This window comes from Cnephaeus nilssonii (genome assembly GCF_951640355.1).
Source record: "Cnephaeus nilssonii genome assembly, chromosome: 12".
NCBI lineage: Eukaryota > Metazoa > Chordata > Mammalia > Chiroptera > Vespertilionidae > Cnephaeus > Cnephaeus nilssonii.
Genome location: NC_137083.1, coordinates 33,851,947 through 33,871,747, shown reverse-complemented (window position 1 = coordinate 33,871,747; position 19,801 = coordinate 33,851,947). Strand labels below are relative to the sequence as shown.

The 19,801-nt window shown below is 35.3% G+C and overlaps 1 protein-coding gene across 1 annotated transcript in view; it reads right to left on the bottom strand.

The window, feature by feature from the left end:
- The window catches only part of SEMA3E (semaphorin 3E), a 217,238-nt gene that overhangs the window by 45,478 nt on the left and 151,959 nt on the right, over positions 1-19,801 (bottom strand). Inside the window, exon 5 of the mRNA XM_079785764.1 lies at positions 8,423-8,516. Coding sequence (XP_079641890.1) covers positions 8,423-8,516 — 94 coding nt within the window. The remainder of the gene's footprint in view (positions 1-8,422; positions 8,517-19,801) is intronic.

The window sequence follows — 19,801 nt, the reverse complement described above, 5'->3', positions numbered from 1 at the left end:
CTGCAGAAGGTAACCAATCCATATGTCTCTCTCACACCTCTCTCTCTCTCTCTCTCTCTCTCTCTCTCTCTCTCTCTCTCTCTTTCTCCAACCTTCCTCCCTCCCTTCCACTCTCTCTAAAAATCAATGAAAAAATATCCTTGGGTGAGAATTAACAACAACAATAACAAAAACAACAAAAAGAAAAACTCCAACTCTCTTATTTAAACATGTTCTTTGGTAATAGAAGGGGGAAGCAAGCAACATAATTTATGTCAAAGCAACTAGTGCTGTCTTCCCCAGAAATTTTAAATCCAAAAGTGAAGAGAAAGTATTTTGAGATAAAATGCATTCAGTGGTGAGGGATATGAAGCATACGTGGGATTCTGCACTCCTTGAACATGGATAAGAGTCATTCTGAATTCATTAAAAGGCCTTGGGGATCATCATCTTTATGGCATTAATGAATGAGTTGACCATAAAAGAGTTAACTATTGAACCTCCAGAGTGAGAAATTTTTTGATGTAGCTTGTTTCTAATTATTGTACTTGATTACCTTTCTCATCTACCCAATTTCCCTTTTTGGTATCCAGATAAGGAAAAGATTCTCCTTTCTCGTATCCTATTATCAATGTCAAGCCTCTGACATCAGTGACATCAGGGATGAGCACACGGATTACCTTTTGTTGTCGCTTTGGCAAAAGAGGAACCCTAGTCCTTAGGCTTGAGAGGTGTTGGTCTTTCGGGGGTTCCAGTTTTACCCTTATGTTATTTTTCTGGTTGTTGAACTTTTTCTTTCTCGTCTCACAAGCTATTTGAATGTCTTACTTTCCGGCTATCTCCAAAGGCCATTTTTTAAAAATTTTCCTAAATGTCATTTATTTTTCTAATATGGACTGGGCTGAATGTTTAATGTATAAAGAAAACAAGCGTTATTAAAAATCCTGAGTTTTCTATTTCATAAGTTTTAAATATTCGATTTAATTTCCTAAAATATTCCTAGAACTTTCATACCTGAAGTTGTTGGTATTATGGGAACCTAATCTTTATATTAGTTCACGTCAATTTTATTGTACTCAGCCCAATTTCGGACATTGTTCCAAAGTTCTACTTTGAAAAAAGATTAAGTAAATTCCAAAGTTCACAAACAAGTACCTCTTAGAGCCACTAGATGGCAACCCTATGATATCAAATAATACTATATTCTGGGCAGGTTTTCTGCACAAAGGAATAAAAGATGATATATTACCACTTTTACCCAATTTCCCTTTTTGGTATCCAGATAAAGAAAATAGTTTGTGAATAACTCAAATAACACAATATGAACTGTATGACTTAAACTTCAAAGAGGTTAAACAGGTGTTCAAATCTATATGCTGTGTAAACTGAACCAAATGTGTCCCTACCAGGAATATTAGATTTTTCTCTGAAGAAAAAGATTCTCCTTTCATATCTTATTATCAATGTGAAGAACAAAATAAATCCATAGTAATAGATGATAATGATATTTGGTCAAATACTCCCCTAAGAAAAAATAAGCACTCTAACGAAAAATAATAAATTAGAATAAAGGTTTAGGCACAAATGTTACCTAACAGTAATTAAATGAGAAAAAGTACTCACCATCATTATAATTAATACTATTTATAATAAATATATTGTCTCCAGTTGAAAACTTTACTTTACAACTATAACAATTTGGTATAGTTTAGAGAAAATCTGTGAATGAATATGTAGTTATTTTACTGAGAGCAAAAGTAACATCTGGATTAATCATATTTTCATGAATTAAAAAGGAAATAATGCCATCTAAATAGTAAAACAGATTTTAGAGTTTCAATAATAATATCAGAACTACCCAAGTTTTTGGTGTCCTGTGTCTATAGAGACATGATATTTAATAACTATTAGCTTAGCCCAAAAACTGGTATATAATCTATCTTGATACTCTGAATATATATATAACCACTTGATTTTTATGCCATATATTATTTTTCATTGTTAGAGTATGAGCTTCTGTTGGTAACTGATGTTTCATTGATTTTAGGTGCTCAGGTGTGGTTATAATTAGAAAATAAAACACATCTGCAGGGTATTTTGACAGGTGAATGTCACTTATCATTGTCATGCTCAACAATAGTCTCTATGTACAGATACAAGAAATCTGGCAAACTAAGCCTTCAGCTCGAAATCTGCTGTTTGACCTTGGCAAAACCATTCATTGTCTAATGGTCTCAGTATCTGTAGGATCAGAGAGATCTACATGTGATTTCTTGAGCATGCTAAGCTTTTATGGTCTCTCTGCTGCACACCCTCCTCCCCCGTTTTGTTTTGTGTTGTTTTTTTGCCTGAAATTCTTCACCTCCTTTCCCACTTCTCCTTCTATTTACCTGGCTATTGCCCACTTTCTTCCTTAATCCTTCCATGACCAAACTTTTGTTAGTATCATCTTAGCTTAGTATCATCATAGCCCCATGCCTATTTCCATCATATTGCTTTCTGACTATATTTTATTTAACTCCTTATACGTTTGACATTATGCCTCACTAGAATGCAGACTTCTTGATATGTCTTATATGTTCTTTTGTTCCCAGTACCTTGCACTGTGTCTGGAATACAGAAAATACTCTATAAACATTTGTTGAATCAGTGAATGGCATAATCCTATATAATAAAAGCCTAATATGCTAAATGTTCGACCGTTTGTTCCACCGTCTGACCAGTCACTATGATGTGCACTGACCACTAGAGGGCAGATGCTCCGACTGGTAGGTTAGCTTGCTGCTGGGGTCCAGCCGATAGGGACTGGATGAGACAGGCCCGACACTCCCTGGAGCCCTACTGCAGTCCCTCCCTGGCCTCTAAAATATTTATTCTAATTAATTTCCTTTCAATGTGCATGAATCCATGCACTGGGCCTCTAGTGAATTAATAAATGAATATATCCAAACCTCTTTAGGTGTTTAAATAAGGAAAGCTATGAAATACAATAAGAAAAACTCAGGATAACATTCTGATTTTTCTAAACTGCGTCAGGGGGAAATATCAAAAGAAAAAAACTATTAGGAATTTATATGAGTTAGAGTTTTTCCTTGAATTTTTGCTCCTCAAGAGACCTTGTTATTTAATTATTTTAATTCATGAATATAAGGATTCTATTTTCTTCTATTACTTGTTCCCAATACTTTCAGCCCCCCCAAAAAACTGTGTCTACACTAAATTGTTTATATGAAAAAATGATACAGTTATCAACTCTTGACAATATATAGAAACAATTTCACTGTACATAATTATAAGTTAAAAATGCATAATTAAAATACTTTTGTATATAATACTTTTCTTATAATACAAACTCTATTTGAAGTTTTAGTTAAGAGTATTGCATTGCCTTAATATTTTATGGAACTTTCCACTTGCTTAGGGACTTTTTAATCAGCCAATTGGAGACTTTATTCACCATATTGAAAATAACGATCTCAGTTGTTTAGTGAGAAAAATTCACAGTAATTTCTCAAGCCCTTCTTATCTTCTATGGTTTACTTAAGCATTTCTTCTATTTATGCTGTAAATGTCTCCAAATCTAATGTGAAATACATTTGCCTCATGGAAAGCACATGGTTAAAGACTGATTTAACTGCCTCATTTCATAACTGAACTGTATAATTTTGTTAGAAAATTATTCTACTTTAGATGCACTATTTTGCAGAATGACTATGACATGTGTAACTGCCAACAGAAACAAAACACACTCGGGAAGATAAATACGGGTAAAAATGATCCACATAATCCATCATCCCAGTTCCCCCTCAATATTGCTTAGAATGCTGAAAGAAACGGGAAAGAATGTGTTGTGTTTTGCTTTTAGTTATGTAGTTGCTGTTTGGGCTTTTTGTTTGTCTTGTTTTGGCAGATCACCAGCACGAGCTATCAGTGTTAAGAAGGTGGTTCCTGAATGAAGAAGGAAAATGTTCTGAGCCTCTTCATTGGCATCTGCCAGCACCCAAGGCAGTGCCCTGAGATTTCTTGGTGGCAAACCGGTGAGATTGACACTGACACGGTCCAACGAGATCCCTAAGGGAGAGAATGTCAGTGGGGAATTGAAGGGTCGAACTTCTTTTCTTCTAACTTTCTATTTTGTTTTGAAGAAACCTTAAGCAAAGTATTCAAATAGTTCCTTGGGGACTAACAGTTATGGCCAGAAGCAACAGTAAGCATGTGGATAACTGGCATTCTGCCAAATCTGAGAGCAGCAGTCTGTGATAAGAAATTACAGATATTCTTTAGGGATAGAGACATGGTCAGGGAGTAACGTTAAGTCTAAGTTTCTATAAAGTTGCAATGAATTCAAGACACAAGCCAGCACGTTCACTTGTTACAATTATAGAGGCTGTAATTAAGAAGGCATATTTTACCTTCATTTAATTTTTTAAATTTATTTTTCTGTATTATTGTTATATTTTGTGGGAAGAGGATCCATTTATAACTCTGCTCTGAGTTATATTTAAACTAAATGTTTATTTGTTAAAAAAAAGATTTAATGATATTAAGAGCTTGAAATAATCACTTAATTTTTCCCTGCATGTATTCTAACTCCCTTTCATTCAATCAACATCTATCATTAATTAACAGAATTTGTAATGAGGAGACATATTCACAAAAGTCTCATAATTACAGATAAAAGTGCAGGAAGAAAATTTCAGTGGCTGTAAACTTTTGTCGATTTATTTCCTGAAAATAGTAATATAGGACAAAAAAAAAACATAAAAAGAAAATGTTAGTGACTGTGACATATTTTATTAGTGGTTACTTGTTGAAATAATTTTTAGTAAGTCTTTAATTTAAGGAGTATCTTAAAAATATCCCAACCACAAAGCTCATACTTTCAAAGCAAAGTGGTGTTAAAAGGTACATGGCAAATTAGAGTGGTCTGTCTATTCCCCCCAAACTAGTAACATGTAACATGAATGTTAGTACACCTCAGGTGTGGTAGGTGTTAAGTTATGCCTGGAACTGGCAATACAAATCTAGCTCAGAATGAAATGTGTTAAAAACATGGTAATAGAACGGACAAGGCAAAATACAAGGGAAATCATAAAGTTACCGAAGATGTTATCAACATAATAAGGAGGATATTGCAACCATGCATCATATGTCATTGATTAAAAGAGTCAGCTATTATTTTTCCTTCTGGCCAAAATAACATGTAACATACAGAAAATGTCTCCTGAATTTTAATACCGTGAGTTACCAAACCTACCAATTTAGTAGCAGGTAAAATACTAAGTATCTTTGGATGATTTGGAAGGTATAGACAAGTGATGTAGCAATTCATTTACTAAATATTCATTGTTTCAACAATCTTTTACAAACCAGGTTCTACTGTCTTGTATACTTAAAACTACTTTAAATATAATATTAGTAATCACAGGAAGGTATAAATGTGGTTAAACATTTAGAAATATTACTCCTAGGATATGAACTTATACGCCACCAAAATAAATTATATTAATACTGACTTTTGAAGAGTAACCCTAATTAATAGATAATTTCATTTTTCATGTTGATTGGTTTCTGAACATACAGAACATAGCTCAATAAGGAGCTTGTTTTACACTTTAACTTCTGTTTCACATAGAATCATTACAAGTTATTAACATTTTACTAGTAAATTAAATTACAAGTTTAATGAAAATGTATTTGTTAACTTGATTCACCTAGCAAATAATCTTCATTCTTTATTCAATTTTACAGTAAGATTTTACTCCATGTCAATGGAATCTAAGGTAAGTGAAATAAGAAATGTATCTAAAATTAAGAAATTATAAAAATGTCTCTGATTTGCAAGCACATTTTTTTTTTTTCTTTGAGAGCCTTGGTAGTTTTAGGAGTTTTGCTACAAATTCAAGTTGTTGTTTTTTCTTATTATGAAAGTATATCTTAATGTGAGCAGGCATTATATGTTAAGTTTGACTATGACTTACAAAGAAACAAAGAAGGAGCAATGGTCTAAAGATGGTCATCGTTTTGCTAGAGTCTTGTCCTAACCCATCAGCAGAGAACATGTGTGGTCAGAAAATACCACATTAATGCATTCTTTCCCTGACAGAGTAAGCTACCTTGAGCTTGCCAAATTCCAACACAGGTAGCTCCATTTTCTTCCAGCCCAAATTCCTGCTGCTTTTTCAATTAGGTAAGCTATTTCTACTTCCCCTCTTTTTAAAGAGTTGCTGGCTGACATAGGTTATCAGGTTTCCATCCCAGTGGCTGCTGCATTTCCACAGTGAGTGAATGATCTCTCAGAGGTACTTTGGGATGAAAGCTAGTGGATAAAATGTGAAGAATTATATTTTTATTCCTTCTCTTTGGAGGGATTATTCTATAACTTTCGTGTTTAGCTTGGAGGGCCCTTATGATTTGATTTCTCTTCTGAAGAAGTGAAACAGCCACCCAGACGGTAAGCATTTCACATTTCAGCAGAGTGTAATTTGATTTGGAAGTTCAATGAAACTCACTTGGAAATGTCTCTCCAGTAATATTTCCCCTCTTAAAAAATTCGGTTTTAAATTTCTTGTTTCACGCATAAACAAGCTCCAGGGAGTCTGAATCGTGAGTGGCAAGGTGGGAAAAGAAATTACTTTGAACAATTTAAATAAATCATTAAAAATAAATGATGTTCTAATCTTTGTAGGATTTCACTATACAATTGCTGTGTAACTTTTGACTTTCAATACCATTTGTAACATTCTTACAAGTAATATCCTAAAATTTATTTTGTTTGGTCGCTTCTTTAGGAACCCTGGTGAGTGTTCCATTCAGTCAATATTTATAGGAGGTATTTTCTGTATAAGATACTGTATGGTAAAATAAATGTGATAGTCTCTTTCATTCAGACATTCAAATCTTAAGTAGCTGCAGCTAGAAATCAATAAAACATTAGGAAAAATTGTATGAGTCTATCAAATGCATGTAAATTAATTTTATGCTGCCAATCTACTAGGAATTTCTAATATTTATGGATCTGGCATTCTCATTCCTATGGTTTTGATTCCTATGAAGTCTGAATTGACATAGGCAACACTATTCCCATATTAAAAACCTCCCTTCCTCAATATTCTGTTTACTTACACATACCACACATGTATACACACACAGAGGTTAATAGAGGAACTCAATATATCTTAAAAATGTTTTCTTTACAATTTTATATTCTTTAAAAAATTACATCTCTTTATTCAAGCCCCCAAGGAACTTAATTATTTTGTGAAATTCTCATCTTACAGCTCTTTCAAATTGTGAAGCTGGAATAGATGAAACATTCCCTATTAATTAAAGCTAACATAAGATGGAGACGTGTAGGGAGTGAGATGTAAGGCCCATCAAAATCAATTGTCTGGGATAAGTTCAGGCAACACATAGTCTGTGGAATGCACAGAAACATCTATATTAGCTCTAAATCAAGCATACAATATTTTGATTAATCATCAGTTTTACCATTTATTTAAAATAGGAAGTCTCTGCATGTTTTTTACACATTCTCATTTTCTGCAAATAGGCTGGCCTTACATTAGTATGTAACTCTAAGTGTTGCAAATGACATAACAGGAATTTGTACATCGTTCTATACCTACAGTACATGAGAACCTCTCAACACTGAAAAATCAGAATGATCCCTAATAGCACCTATGTTACATGTCGGAGATCACCCTCTTCAATCTTACCATTGGGAACTCATCCATCTGTCTGTACCATCATAGTGCTGGAGTACTTTAACAAGTGTGCCACTTTAAACCCCAAATAGTATAAGAGAAAAATAATAGTATTGTGCTGTGTCTTAAGTAAGGTTCTTCATCGAATTAAATTGAATCAAACAGAAATCTACAGACATGGCCAGCTTATTCTATTATTCCAATGTGGACATTTAGTGTTCATGTGAGCTGGTTGACTTCTATTGCTTACATTCTAGATTAACAGGAATTTTTATAAATAACTTTGAAGTTTTCAATTAGGATGACTTTCTATTGAATTCTACTGAAACAGAGAAAGGCACCAAGGAAAGACTATTAAAAGTTCCCATAAAATCATGGAAAAACTAAAATACTACAAAGAACTAACATAAGCTAAAATAGTTTCTCTAGCTAAATTTTTTATAAATATTCATATAATTGCATTTTGAACAATACATGGTACAGTACAAAATATCTTATATCGGGTGTTAAGTGACAATTTGTGTTTTCAGAATGAGAGACACATACTTCAAAGCTGTTGCACTTATTTTACAGTCAAATTGGCTCAAGTTAGCATGACTTGAAGTTTAATATCATCACTCTCAGCACAAACAGATAGATATGACAAAGCAACAGGCACAAGGAAATACCAAAAGAATACAGCTGACGTTTCAAAATCGGTAAGACTAGCATCTAATGTCTGCTGCAGCAATAATTACCAATTAAAGTGGAGATGAAGGAGGAGTTGGGATCAAAAGGACACCTGCCCCTTCCTCTCTCAGACCTGTGTGATTCCAGGCGAAACAGGGGATCCTTGAAAGAAAACCAAAAATACCATTATGTTTATACGAACTGTAGTAAGAATTGCTTACCTAAGTATATTAACCTTAATTATTTACAAAACAGGTACTGTAAATAGGGCACTGGACAGTAACATCAAGTTATTTAGGAATTAACTGGGTTTTTACAAATAAATGCATGGGTTTTGCAGTCACATATGGGTTTTCTCACTCCTCCTAAAAAGTACAGGTGATGAAATGAATGAAATTAGTTTTTATCACTTGACCAGAGAGTATTAGTTATTCTGAGATGTGTCAGTCGAATATTCCAAAGGAATGAAAACCTGCTGAAAAAAGGGCACTAATAAGAAGATTCAGTGATAAACATGGAAACGGGCTTTTATTCCACAAGACCATTATTGATTTTTTCGAATAGCCTGTAAAGGAAGTTAATAAAGATTTCCATCAATAATCTGAAATATTTATTTCCAATCATTTTTATTCTTCATCACATATTCTTTGTGTAGACATCTAAAACTTAATAATTTAGAGAATGATTACTGCATAATTGTTTGGATATATTCGTGTAAAGAAATGTCACACTATGAGCAATATTTCAGTCTGGCTTTACACAAATGAGGTATTGAAATCAATACTTCCATGTAAAACTACTACTTTATTGGTTCCTATTGCAAGCACATAACCACAGAAATTTTCTTGGAATGTTCTTAGATTTCAACATTTTCAGTAGAAGATTTTTTTTATAGTTACTGTCCATTCATTGTGCTATAGATGGTTTGGATAAAAAAAAATTAGCTTGGAAAAGTGACAATAACATTTAATATTGAAAATCTGGTAGAAAAAAATTACAGTTGACCCTTGAAAAACATGGGGCTTGGGGGACCTACATCCCATCCTCCATGCAATTGAAAATCTACACAGAACTTTCTATAGTCAGTCCTCTGCATCCACAGATTCCCAACCATAGGTTGAAAATACAGTTGGTGCTTAATTTAAAAAAAAAAAAATCCAGGTATAGGTGGACTCGTTCAGTTCAAGCCTGGGTTATTCTAGGCCCAATTGCACTTTGCAATAGAATATTGGTGATCCTGCCCATTGTGGCGTGTATGAGTAGCCTTTCCCACATGTGAATCATGAACAATCCTATATTCCTGAGTAACCTCTGGGAATTGCATGCATTTCTCACAAACTTGATCTTAACTTACCTATCCACCCAATTACTCCACTTTATTGTTTCTATCCTGATGTTGCCATTCTGCTGGACATGCTTTCCTCTATCTCTCGATGATATCCTAAAATTGCCATTCTGACTCTGCCTTTCCAAAGCCTTTCTGGTAAATGCAGAGTTCACCTGTAACCCTCCAGTCATATCTTTGGAATTGAACGACAGCCTATAGAACAGATATGTCCTCTTAACCCAGAGTGTGACTAAACATACTTTAAGAAAAAAAAGGTGTTACCTATTTAGACACTTTACATAAATTATTAGATTAAGAATCCCAATAAATCATTTGAGATATTTTTGTGTTCACTTCCATACAGATAAAAATTTGCAATGACATGACAAGAAAACATTTGTTCAAATGAGATATAATTATTGGTCTACCCAGCTAATACCTATGCTGAAGGGCTTTCATTAAATTTGGGAAACATATTCATAGCATTACACAGAGGTGGAAGTGATCTAGTCTGGGACTATAACAGTTGCTTGTCACTGTCACTATATAAACAGTTGGAAAAATAGGTAGGGTATACGTATGTTCTAATATAGTTAAATGTCCAAATGCTTGGATATAAAGCTGTTGAAGGGATATACCAAACTTCTTTTTTTTATTGAGCTTTTGTCCCATGATTTTAGAACAGAGGCTTTCTTTACCTCCTTAAGCTGCATATGACTGAAAGATACACTGACCCAATTCACCTTAATTCCTTAGGACTCAATAGATTACATTTGCAACTTTATTCAACTGAGGTGTGAAAATTGTTAAAAAGAAGTACAAAGAAAATATTTACCATACTGAGTAGTACTGATACCATGATGGAAAGCAGGCAAATTCCAAACTTTTATTGCTTTATTTTGCATAGATCAAGATAACTTCGAGATTAACTACAAATTCAAATCTAAAGTTTCTCACATTATTTTGAAAGTTCAATGTAGTCTTAAATGCAGTGTATAATTTAGTGCACAATCCAATAAAATACTAAAATGCGAGTAATATAATTTTCTTCCATGAAGTGGAATTTAGCAACCAAACCAACCAGAAAATTTGAGGCATGATGACACTGTCAATGACCCCAAAGGAATCAAGTTTATGGTTCAAGGACTGTGTAATGCTGGTGTTTAACCCTATTGAGAATGTTGGTCACGACTTACCCTGGCTTTCCATTATCTATGTTTTAACAGCTGGAATTTCTGCCTGAGTTATGTGGCTTAAATTTACAAGACATCACTAGCATTAACAGTGCGGGCTGTACTTTTTGTTTTGGTGTGATATGGAGACATTTTTCAATAGATCCTCCTGTGCTTGAGAGAAAGCAGGACATCTAGGTTACAAATGTTCACAGACATGTGTGCTTTTCAGAAAATAAATGTTTGTAAAGAAAAAATGGTGTATCTTCCCAGGAGAATTTCCCCCTTTAGGCCTTGAGGAAAGTCCTCAGAACTCAGCAAGCCTATTTTAAGTTATTTTCAATAGGTGTGAGTCCCTGTATGTCAGGTGTTAAATACCAGTTAAACAAAATGAGAATTTCCCATCTGTGAGATGTCAAAAGTAAATTAGAACATTACAAATACTGAAAAACAAATAATCACCTATTATATTAGCTATTTATAATGATTAGAGAAAAAGTAAAATATACAAGGCTCATACACATATATCTGTAAACAATGAAAACAAAACAAAGATGCAGTTTTGGTACATACATGTCTAAAATAAATAACCATAATATGGACTTTATTTATTATTATTATTTTTAATCCTCACCCGAGGATATTTTCTCATTGATTTTTAGGAAGAGTAGAAGAGAGAGGGAAAGACAGAGAGAAATATTGAAGTGAGAGAAACACATTGATTGGTTGCCTCCCACAGGAGCCCCAACCAGGGCCCAGGCAGAGAAGGAGCCTGCAACCAAGGTACATGCTCTTGACCAGGATTGAATCCAGGACCCCTCTGCTTGCAGGCCGACACTCTATCCACTGATCCAAACTGGCTAGGGACATAATAGGCACTTTAATTCTTAATTGAATAGCTATTTAATAATCTGTATCACAATTAAATTTTGAATATGATTTGCTTCTTTACCATTTTTTTCACTTTTTTATGCCAATAAAAAAAATTATTAAAAAAATATTTGAAACATGTCATAAAGACTGAATAAACAAAGAGGGAAAAGGTGCAAAAGGGGAATAAAGTTGTTAGTAATTGTTTTGCATTTTAATTTCTTTCGTTTTCACATTTTTTCTCTAAAAATAATACACTTTATTTTTAATGCTTTAAGATTTAGAAAGCACTCTTGATGAGTCCCACCATCCAATCAAAACTGAGTAGCACAATCTGATAGACTTTCTTTAAAAGTTCAATACATGAAAATACCCATAGCTCGTTAACTACATTGTCCCTTTGGGAAAAGTGAACTCAATCTTCCTATGCTCTATAACACTAACTCTTACTTAATGGGAAAATGATGTGGAAAAATTGTTTTACAGATATTCTCCAAGACTCTTCCAGGCAAAACTTCTCTCATGGACCATATGATGTATCTTTGCTGCATTATCCCCCACTGCATTGTGATTATGTTCATATGAAGAATTCAACAAACACTCAAGAAGCCTATATGTGCTAAGTATTCAGTCAATATTGAATGTAAGAAGCATGATCCATGCTACTTAATTTAAATCCCATAAAAATTAAGCAAAGAAACCTTTCCAATTGCCAATTTAACAAATAGCAAAGTCAAAATGAAAAGGTCACTAAAAATAATATATAATATAAAATGCCAAAAATTTTAGTGAATATAATTATGTATGCCTATTTTTTTGAACAGTTGTGAACATGCTATCCAGTACAGATATTTTAGGGTGAATTTGTAGAAAAAAGTGGTAGTAGTAATTACTTGTTCAACATAAACTTCTGATTTCCTATATACACTGTATGATAAAATAACTGGCACAGCATGTCCAATAAGCAGTTGAATTGAACTGTACCTGTTTCTTAATAAAATATATGATGTAGATATCATTTTATTTGTACATATAATAACCTATATGTATATAATAAAAGTGAGCATTTAACATGTACAATATTAAACAGGAGATATTAATACGAAATTATTTACTATTAAATTAATATTTATTTAATAATAATATTAAAATATTAAATAGGAGAATGCTAGAAATAATGAATAAATATTTATGTATACTTTCAAAAATTTAACTGAAGAATGGAAGTCTTTAGACATTTACACATGGGAAGAAATGGACCATACCGACTCAAGTTAGCTTTATGACCTAGACTTTTCTTCTGTACTGCTTTTCCTGTCCACCTTCTCTGGGTTTGACTATTTTCACTGTTATTCTGACCACACACAATGAAACAAGAATCAAAATTCTTTTTTGAGGACAAAGCTGCTTTTTATAAAACTATGAATGTCTACTTTTCATGGGAAGGAAGTCATAGCGCCCTTTTAATATGCAGAAAGCCTCCAGAGCTATCCCTCATTTCTGTGTCCTTATTCCCTTTCACTTGGACACACTTGAAAACTCCTCAATTCTATGAGTGTTCTTACTACTGTCTGAGTCATACATGATCACAAAGGATCACAGTGCTGTGTGAGAAAGTAAAGAATTGCGGGTAAAAGGAAAAATAAATCTACCATCTGCACAGTAAGAACTGGACAGCTGCAAGGGAAAGGACACTTTTTATAACAAATGATTTGCCATTCCACCCTGGCTGGGGGCATACAGCTCTTGGAGTTAAGTAGTATCAACAGAGGCAATTATGGAAAACAGGGTTACGGTATAATGTCTTTCATGGTTATCAGAGGAGTCTGGGCTCCTCTGTGATTCCTGGCTTTTTCTCATGGAAAGAGTAAATATGCTTATAAAGAAATGTATCTACACTGTAGTAACCTATGTAGTTAGAGACGAGAATTCCAAAATTATTTTCCAAGCTGCTAAGAATTAAACACTTTCTGATTTTATAATTGCCAGTCTAATCTGCTGGATACTTGAAATGGGAAACCCTGCCCCATGACGTGGTCCTCAGTATCACAGTGTGTGCTCTACCTTTCTTCTCATATCTCAGTCCTCCCTTTATCAAACTACAAAAATTAGCTTATTACACAAAAGTAAAAAAGGGATGCGAGCATATCTTAGCATGTTTTTGTATGATTATTCTGGAGGCTCATTCCTGTAGATATAGAATAAGTTAGAACTATAATAAAATTAAGAGACAACCAGCATGTTTTACTAGGACCACATGACCAAAGACAGCAGAATGTAGAATAAACAGCACCTAACATAAGCTCCCTATGACATTTCAATGTGCACTTCAAATCAGTGTGCGCTTTAGTCCTGTGTGGACAGCGCTGTGTGAGGTGCTGCAAAGGTAATCATTCACTTCTGCAGAGCACTTAACAAGCTACAAAACAGTTACCCAAATGTTCTTATTGTTTATGAAAAGTCTTTAAGATATGTATTTAAATGTAGTGATGCTCCAAAAAAACATCACAGGACAGGAATTGTGTCTTCTGGACTCCAGGTAGGGAAATACAATTAGTATAATGCGTAGCTCAATGTGGAAAGTCTTATAATGAGGTACAAACAATGAGGAGAATAGGAAATTAGAACCTAATTCTAGTTTGTGGGGTAGAATGGTCTGGGTTGAGAGAGACAATGGTGATATTCTGGGATGTTTTTCTTAAGGAAACCAAAAATCAGTTGATTGAGATTTATATTGGGAACACTACAGCTCAAGGATTGTGCTAACAACCTTATTTAGTTGTTCATTTATTTTTACTACCACCTTATGAGACAGATACTTTTATCCTCATTTTACAAATAAAGTTTCTGAAGCTCAGCGATATTAAACTTAGCCAAATCCACGCAGCTAGCAACGGGAAGATCTGATGCCCGTTTCTTACCCACTCCCCTATAAGAGGGCATTTTAGAAGTAGAACAAAACATTTCATTCAAGGCTGCGATGAAGGGCTGGGTAAAAAAGGAGGGAGTAGCTCTGGCGGACTGGAACCAGACTTGGACAGGGGAAGTTGAATAAGCGGGCGGAGTGAAGACTGAGAAAGTACATGAGAGGCAGCCTGTGAAGGACACCGGCTTTCTGAGATGAGGCATTTAGACTTCTTTCAGTCGATGTGCAGGGGTAAATCATGAGTGCTTTAAAAAGACCTATTGTTTCACAAAGTTCATTTGACAGCAGAGAAATAGCTGGACTGAAGAGCAAGTGAAAACTGGAAGGAAGCTAGTGGCGGTGCTCAGGGATAACAATGGTTCTGGCAGGAGGACGGAGCAGGAATGGATTGGAAAGTTAATTTAAAGGTACAGCTGGAAGGATTTCGCCACTGATTCAACTTCGAGAAAAGCTAGGTTGCGGTAAGGAGCACAGTAAAAAGGAATGAAAGGAAAGGTGGTTAAGGAAACATGATAAATTTCATATTAAGAATGTGTTTGACTAACAAATTTGGATACTTTTTAAATGACAGGGAATACCAGAAAGGCAATATATGAGATTAAAAAAAAATATATGTTAGGACGAGGAATTCAGATTTGTGAAAGGACATGTGATGGCAATAGTTGATGCCAATGGAGAAGATACAGAAATCAGATGATGACAACGTAGTTGCTGGTGGCGATGCTGATAGCTGACAATTATATAACTTTTATTATTCACCAGGCACTACTGTAGGTGCTTTACTGATATGAATCCAATCCTCAAAATGAAGTACACCCCTATTCACGAAGTACTAGAACAAGCTCAGGCAGGAAGAGGAGGACTGACTTGCTCTACATTACAGTCAGGAGGAGACTGGGGTTAAGCCTACAGGTGTGGAATTATTATGGAGAGACAGAAAGTTAGATATATATATACATAGATGTAGATATAGATGTTTATCTATGAGCCACTATCATCAGTTTACGGTGTTTCATTCCAGAAAGAGAAAGGTCTAAAAGACACAATCCAAAGTGCTGGTGGTAATTTAGTCTGGGGAAGGGACTGAGATTGGGAAAATATTGAAGAAAAATATTTGTCTCTATATTTTGAATTCCTTACAAAGAAGAAGGCAATGACTTGTATGACTACAAATGACTGAAATAATATTATTTACATATTAAGTCAATATATCATTAAAGAGAAAATGTAGAATATAAATATAAAAGCTGAGAATCATGATTTTTCATAACCCTACTATTAAGGGACAATCACTGTGGAAGCTATATTTCCTTCCAGTCTTTGTAACATTTTTGATATCTTATCTCATAGAGCTCATGTTGAGTTTTACTTGGGTGTCAAACAAATCTTACATTCTTTCTCCATTTCTTTTAAAAATACATTTTAATCCCCAGTGCTATGATATTTTGGCTACAGAAACTTTTCTTTAGCCCCAGACAATCGCTGATTTTTATGTAGATGTCACTGTATTGAAGAGGTGTCCACCAGCTGGCTTTTGTCTTGAAACAAGGTAAGCATTCTCCACTTAACTATCGCAGGGTCCCCTTGATTCCTGTCACTTTTGTCCTGTCACATATTTAGCTGATGTAAAATGTGTATTATCTCAACCGTGATTTGGTCACCTGAGGGGAAAGAAATGGGCGTCCTACAGAAAGTCCTGAAAGAAAACACCATTAACGCAGGTTTTGGCTTACTTTTCTTCTTTCTTCTTGTGTTTGCCAAAGCTGCTACACTGGGGGTCGGTTTCTTGTATGTCTTTGTTTGTTTTATAGCCTTTTTGCATGCAACTTTATGTTTAGGCTGGCCTCTATCTATATCATGTAAGTAATGTGTTGTCATTACTCGCCAGATGTTCCTGGCAAGATCCTGAGAATCTGCTAAAAACTTCTCTGCAGTGCTTAGGATCATCAAGCAGTGCTATTTGATCCTACGCACCTTCCTCCAACCTGGTGGCATCTTGGCCAACAAAATGTCCTTGGACTTCCTAGCATTTGGTAGCCCTTTCCTCCCTAGCAGCATACGCTGATACACGTTTTCACGTTGGTAAAATCCTTTTAGTAATTTCAATAGAAAATCAGCAAGTAGTTGGTTCTTAAGAGGTAGAGGGAATACATTATTATCTGTATAAGTCTGGATCCAATCAAGAGACAAATTACCATGCAGTAAGTTAAATAGGGGCCACTTACTATAAACAAAGTGATGATAGGAGAGCAAGTATAAAGATGAATCAGAAGCTGAGGAAGAACAGACTGGGAGGGCGATTCAGATCTGTGCTGCCTGCAACCGAATGGTGGAGAAGCTTGTGGTGTTGCCCAGTTAGAGCTAGTGCCCTGTCCCCAGGCCAGCGGGACAACCCTGGACACACACAGAAAGTCCCCGTGCACAGGGAATCAGCAGAAACTTGAGTTGACTAGGCCTCCCGCCTCCCTGTGCAGACCCCAGCCTGCTGGCAAGGTGTCATGGGTGGGTGGCTCACTGGATGGCTAGCCCCACAGCCCACAGCCTGTGCCTGGGGAGAGGAAAGGGTGCGAGGAAGTAACAAACTGCACGGTCCGGGGATACAGTACATCCCATATGCTCTCGGGCTCCTGTGCTGCCGCTGACCAAATTGAAAGCAGCAGCCAGACGCTAGAGGAGTTTGGTCCAGCAGGCACCTCACCCTGAAGAAAACCACAGGGGCTGAGCAGGGTGGTGGTGTTCCTCCTCATGGACGAAGGGTACTGGATTAAGGAAGGAAGCAAAACTGAAGCAGGCCCCAAAGGCTGGACTACAGTTTATAGACAAAAACCCAAATTCACAGCCTATCGGGGCCCACTTAGGATAGAAAAAGTATGCAAGGTGAAGAAGGTATCATCACAACAAAAAAAGTGCTAATATAAACTGGTATAGGTCATAGCAGAGCCAAAACAAAACAGACTAGCTGCTGTCTTCTCCGATTTACCACCAAGGTTTGATAATTCCAGCTAAAAAAAGTTTACTTGGACAGCCTCAGGTAGAACTATCCTACAATTGATGCCAATTGAGGTACAGGAAGATTCCTGGAACTGAAATCAAAGCAGTTCACTATAGAGATTATTTAAGAGGTAAAAATCTAAATGATGATTAAGAACTTAGTAGTAGAAAAGAAGCAACAGTCAAAAATAATTAGTCCAGAAGCTGGAAATGTCATTATACAGCATATATATATAGACTTATACATATGCAGGCCTATATGTGATCTTGAGTTATCAATAAACATTGATAAAAATATTCAACTATGTTTAATGTTTAAATGTTTGATCATACCCAATTTTGAATTTAAAAAGTCAACCCAACACTAGATTCTTTTCAGAAACATCTTTTATAGACTCATATAAATTCAGAAAATAGTTGAAGATGGGCAAATAGTATGTTATAAATAATTAGGTTAAGTAAAATGATGGGCCCTAGCCAGTTTAGCTCAGCATCAACCCACAGACTGAAGGGTCCTGGGTTCAATTCCAGTCAAGGGCACATACCTCCATTGCAGGCTGGATCCCTGACCCCAAATCAGGGCTCATGCGAGAGGCAACCAATTGATGTGTCTCTCTCACATGGATGTTTCTCTATCTGCGTCTCTCCCCCTCCCTTTCAGTCTCTCTAAAATTCAGGGAAAAATATTCTCAGGTGAGCATTAAAAAAAAGATGAGCCTGTTTACATGTGCTCATTATATATTTTTAGTGAATGATTTCAGTGACTACCATCAGGATTATGTTGGGCCACGATGAAACAGATAGAAATGGCAGTCTCTTCCCTAGAGACACTCCGGAATTCATATAGAAATTATAATTCATAATTAAAGTTTGTTTTTAAGTATGATGAAAATGCAAAGAGAAAGTAATTAACTCTACCAGGTGGCAGCTGAGATAAGCGCATAGAGGAGATGATATATGAGCTCAGTCTTGAAAAATGAGTTAGGATTTTTCAAGCAGAGAATACAGATGAGTTTATTTTTTTATTTTGGGGGGTATATGTGTGTGTGTGTGTACGTGTATGTGTGTGTGTGTGTGTGTGTGTGTGTTTTAAGTAAAAGATCAGTAAGAGCAAAGACATAAGCAAATGAGAGAATACAGTATCTTGAGATGGGGCACAGAATGTTGTGATTGCCTCCTTGGTCTCTTAGAATAAGGGGAGTCGTGAAGATAGTGTAGAATCTACCTCCTCCGCCTTTGTCAATCTGAATTTTAAGGATTTTATTATTAAAGAAATTGTTGTCTTACAATGCCTCTAGGAAGTTATTTTATGGATGATTTTCAATAGGTACAGGAAATATGGATGTAGAGTGCTGGATAGAGGTGAAGACAATGGCTAAGATTTTAGAACCAGCAAATAGATAATAGAGAAAGCCATGTGAATCGGTGAGAACACCAAGGAAAGCAGGCACCGTAGGAAAACTCACCAAGCAGAGAGTTTCTGCATCACCAAAATTAAAAGTGTTGGAAAGGCAGACTATTCAGAACTTTAAAACTGTTTAAAACATAATGGTCCTAAAAACTAAAAGAGGAAAGCTTCTATATAAAAACTATACCACCAAATGCTGCAGAGAAGTACCATTAGTTGAGGAGTTAAAGAGATACTTATTCGGCAACTAGAAAGTCAAGAGCGATAGTAAAGGGAGCAGTTTTATAAAAGTGATCCCCTGCAGCGAAGAACAGTGAAAGTTGAAGAATTGGAAATGGCAAATACAGATTATGCCGTGAAAAAGTTTATAGAAACATTCATAGGAAATCCTAGTTAGCAAAATAAGGAAGAAGCTTATAGACCAAATAGCAGTGTGGCTAAATTTTTGTTTGTTTTGTAGATTTTGTTTTAGAATAAAGAAGTCTAAACATTTTCATGTGCTGAAAGAGAGAAAAAATGTGGCTGATTAATGTAATGAAGAAGGAAAGAGATATGACAAAGAGCATAGATGGAATAAGGAATCTTGGAGACAAGAGTCCAGTGGGGTCTGTATCTGAGACAGTGAAAGGGTAGCATCAAATACTTAAATTTAGAAGTTAAAAGAGGGAAGGCTGTGGGTTTTTACTTTATGTCCACCATTTGCTTTTCTAATAGAAAGACATTTCAAATGCTGAGAGTTAAGAACTAGGAACT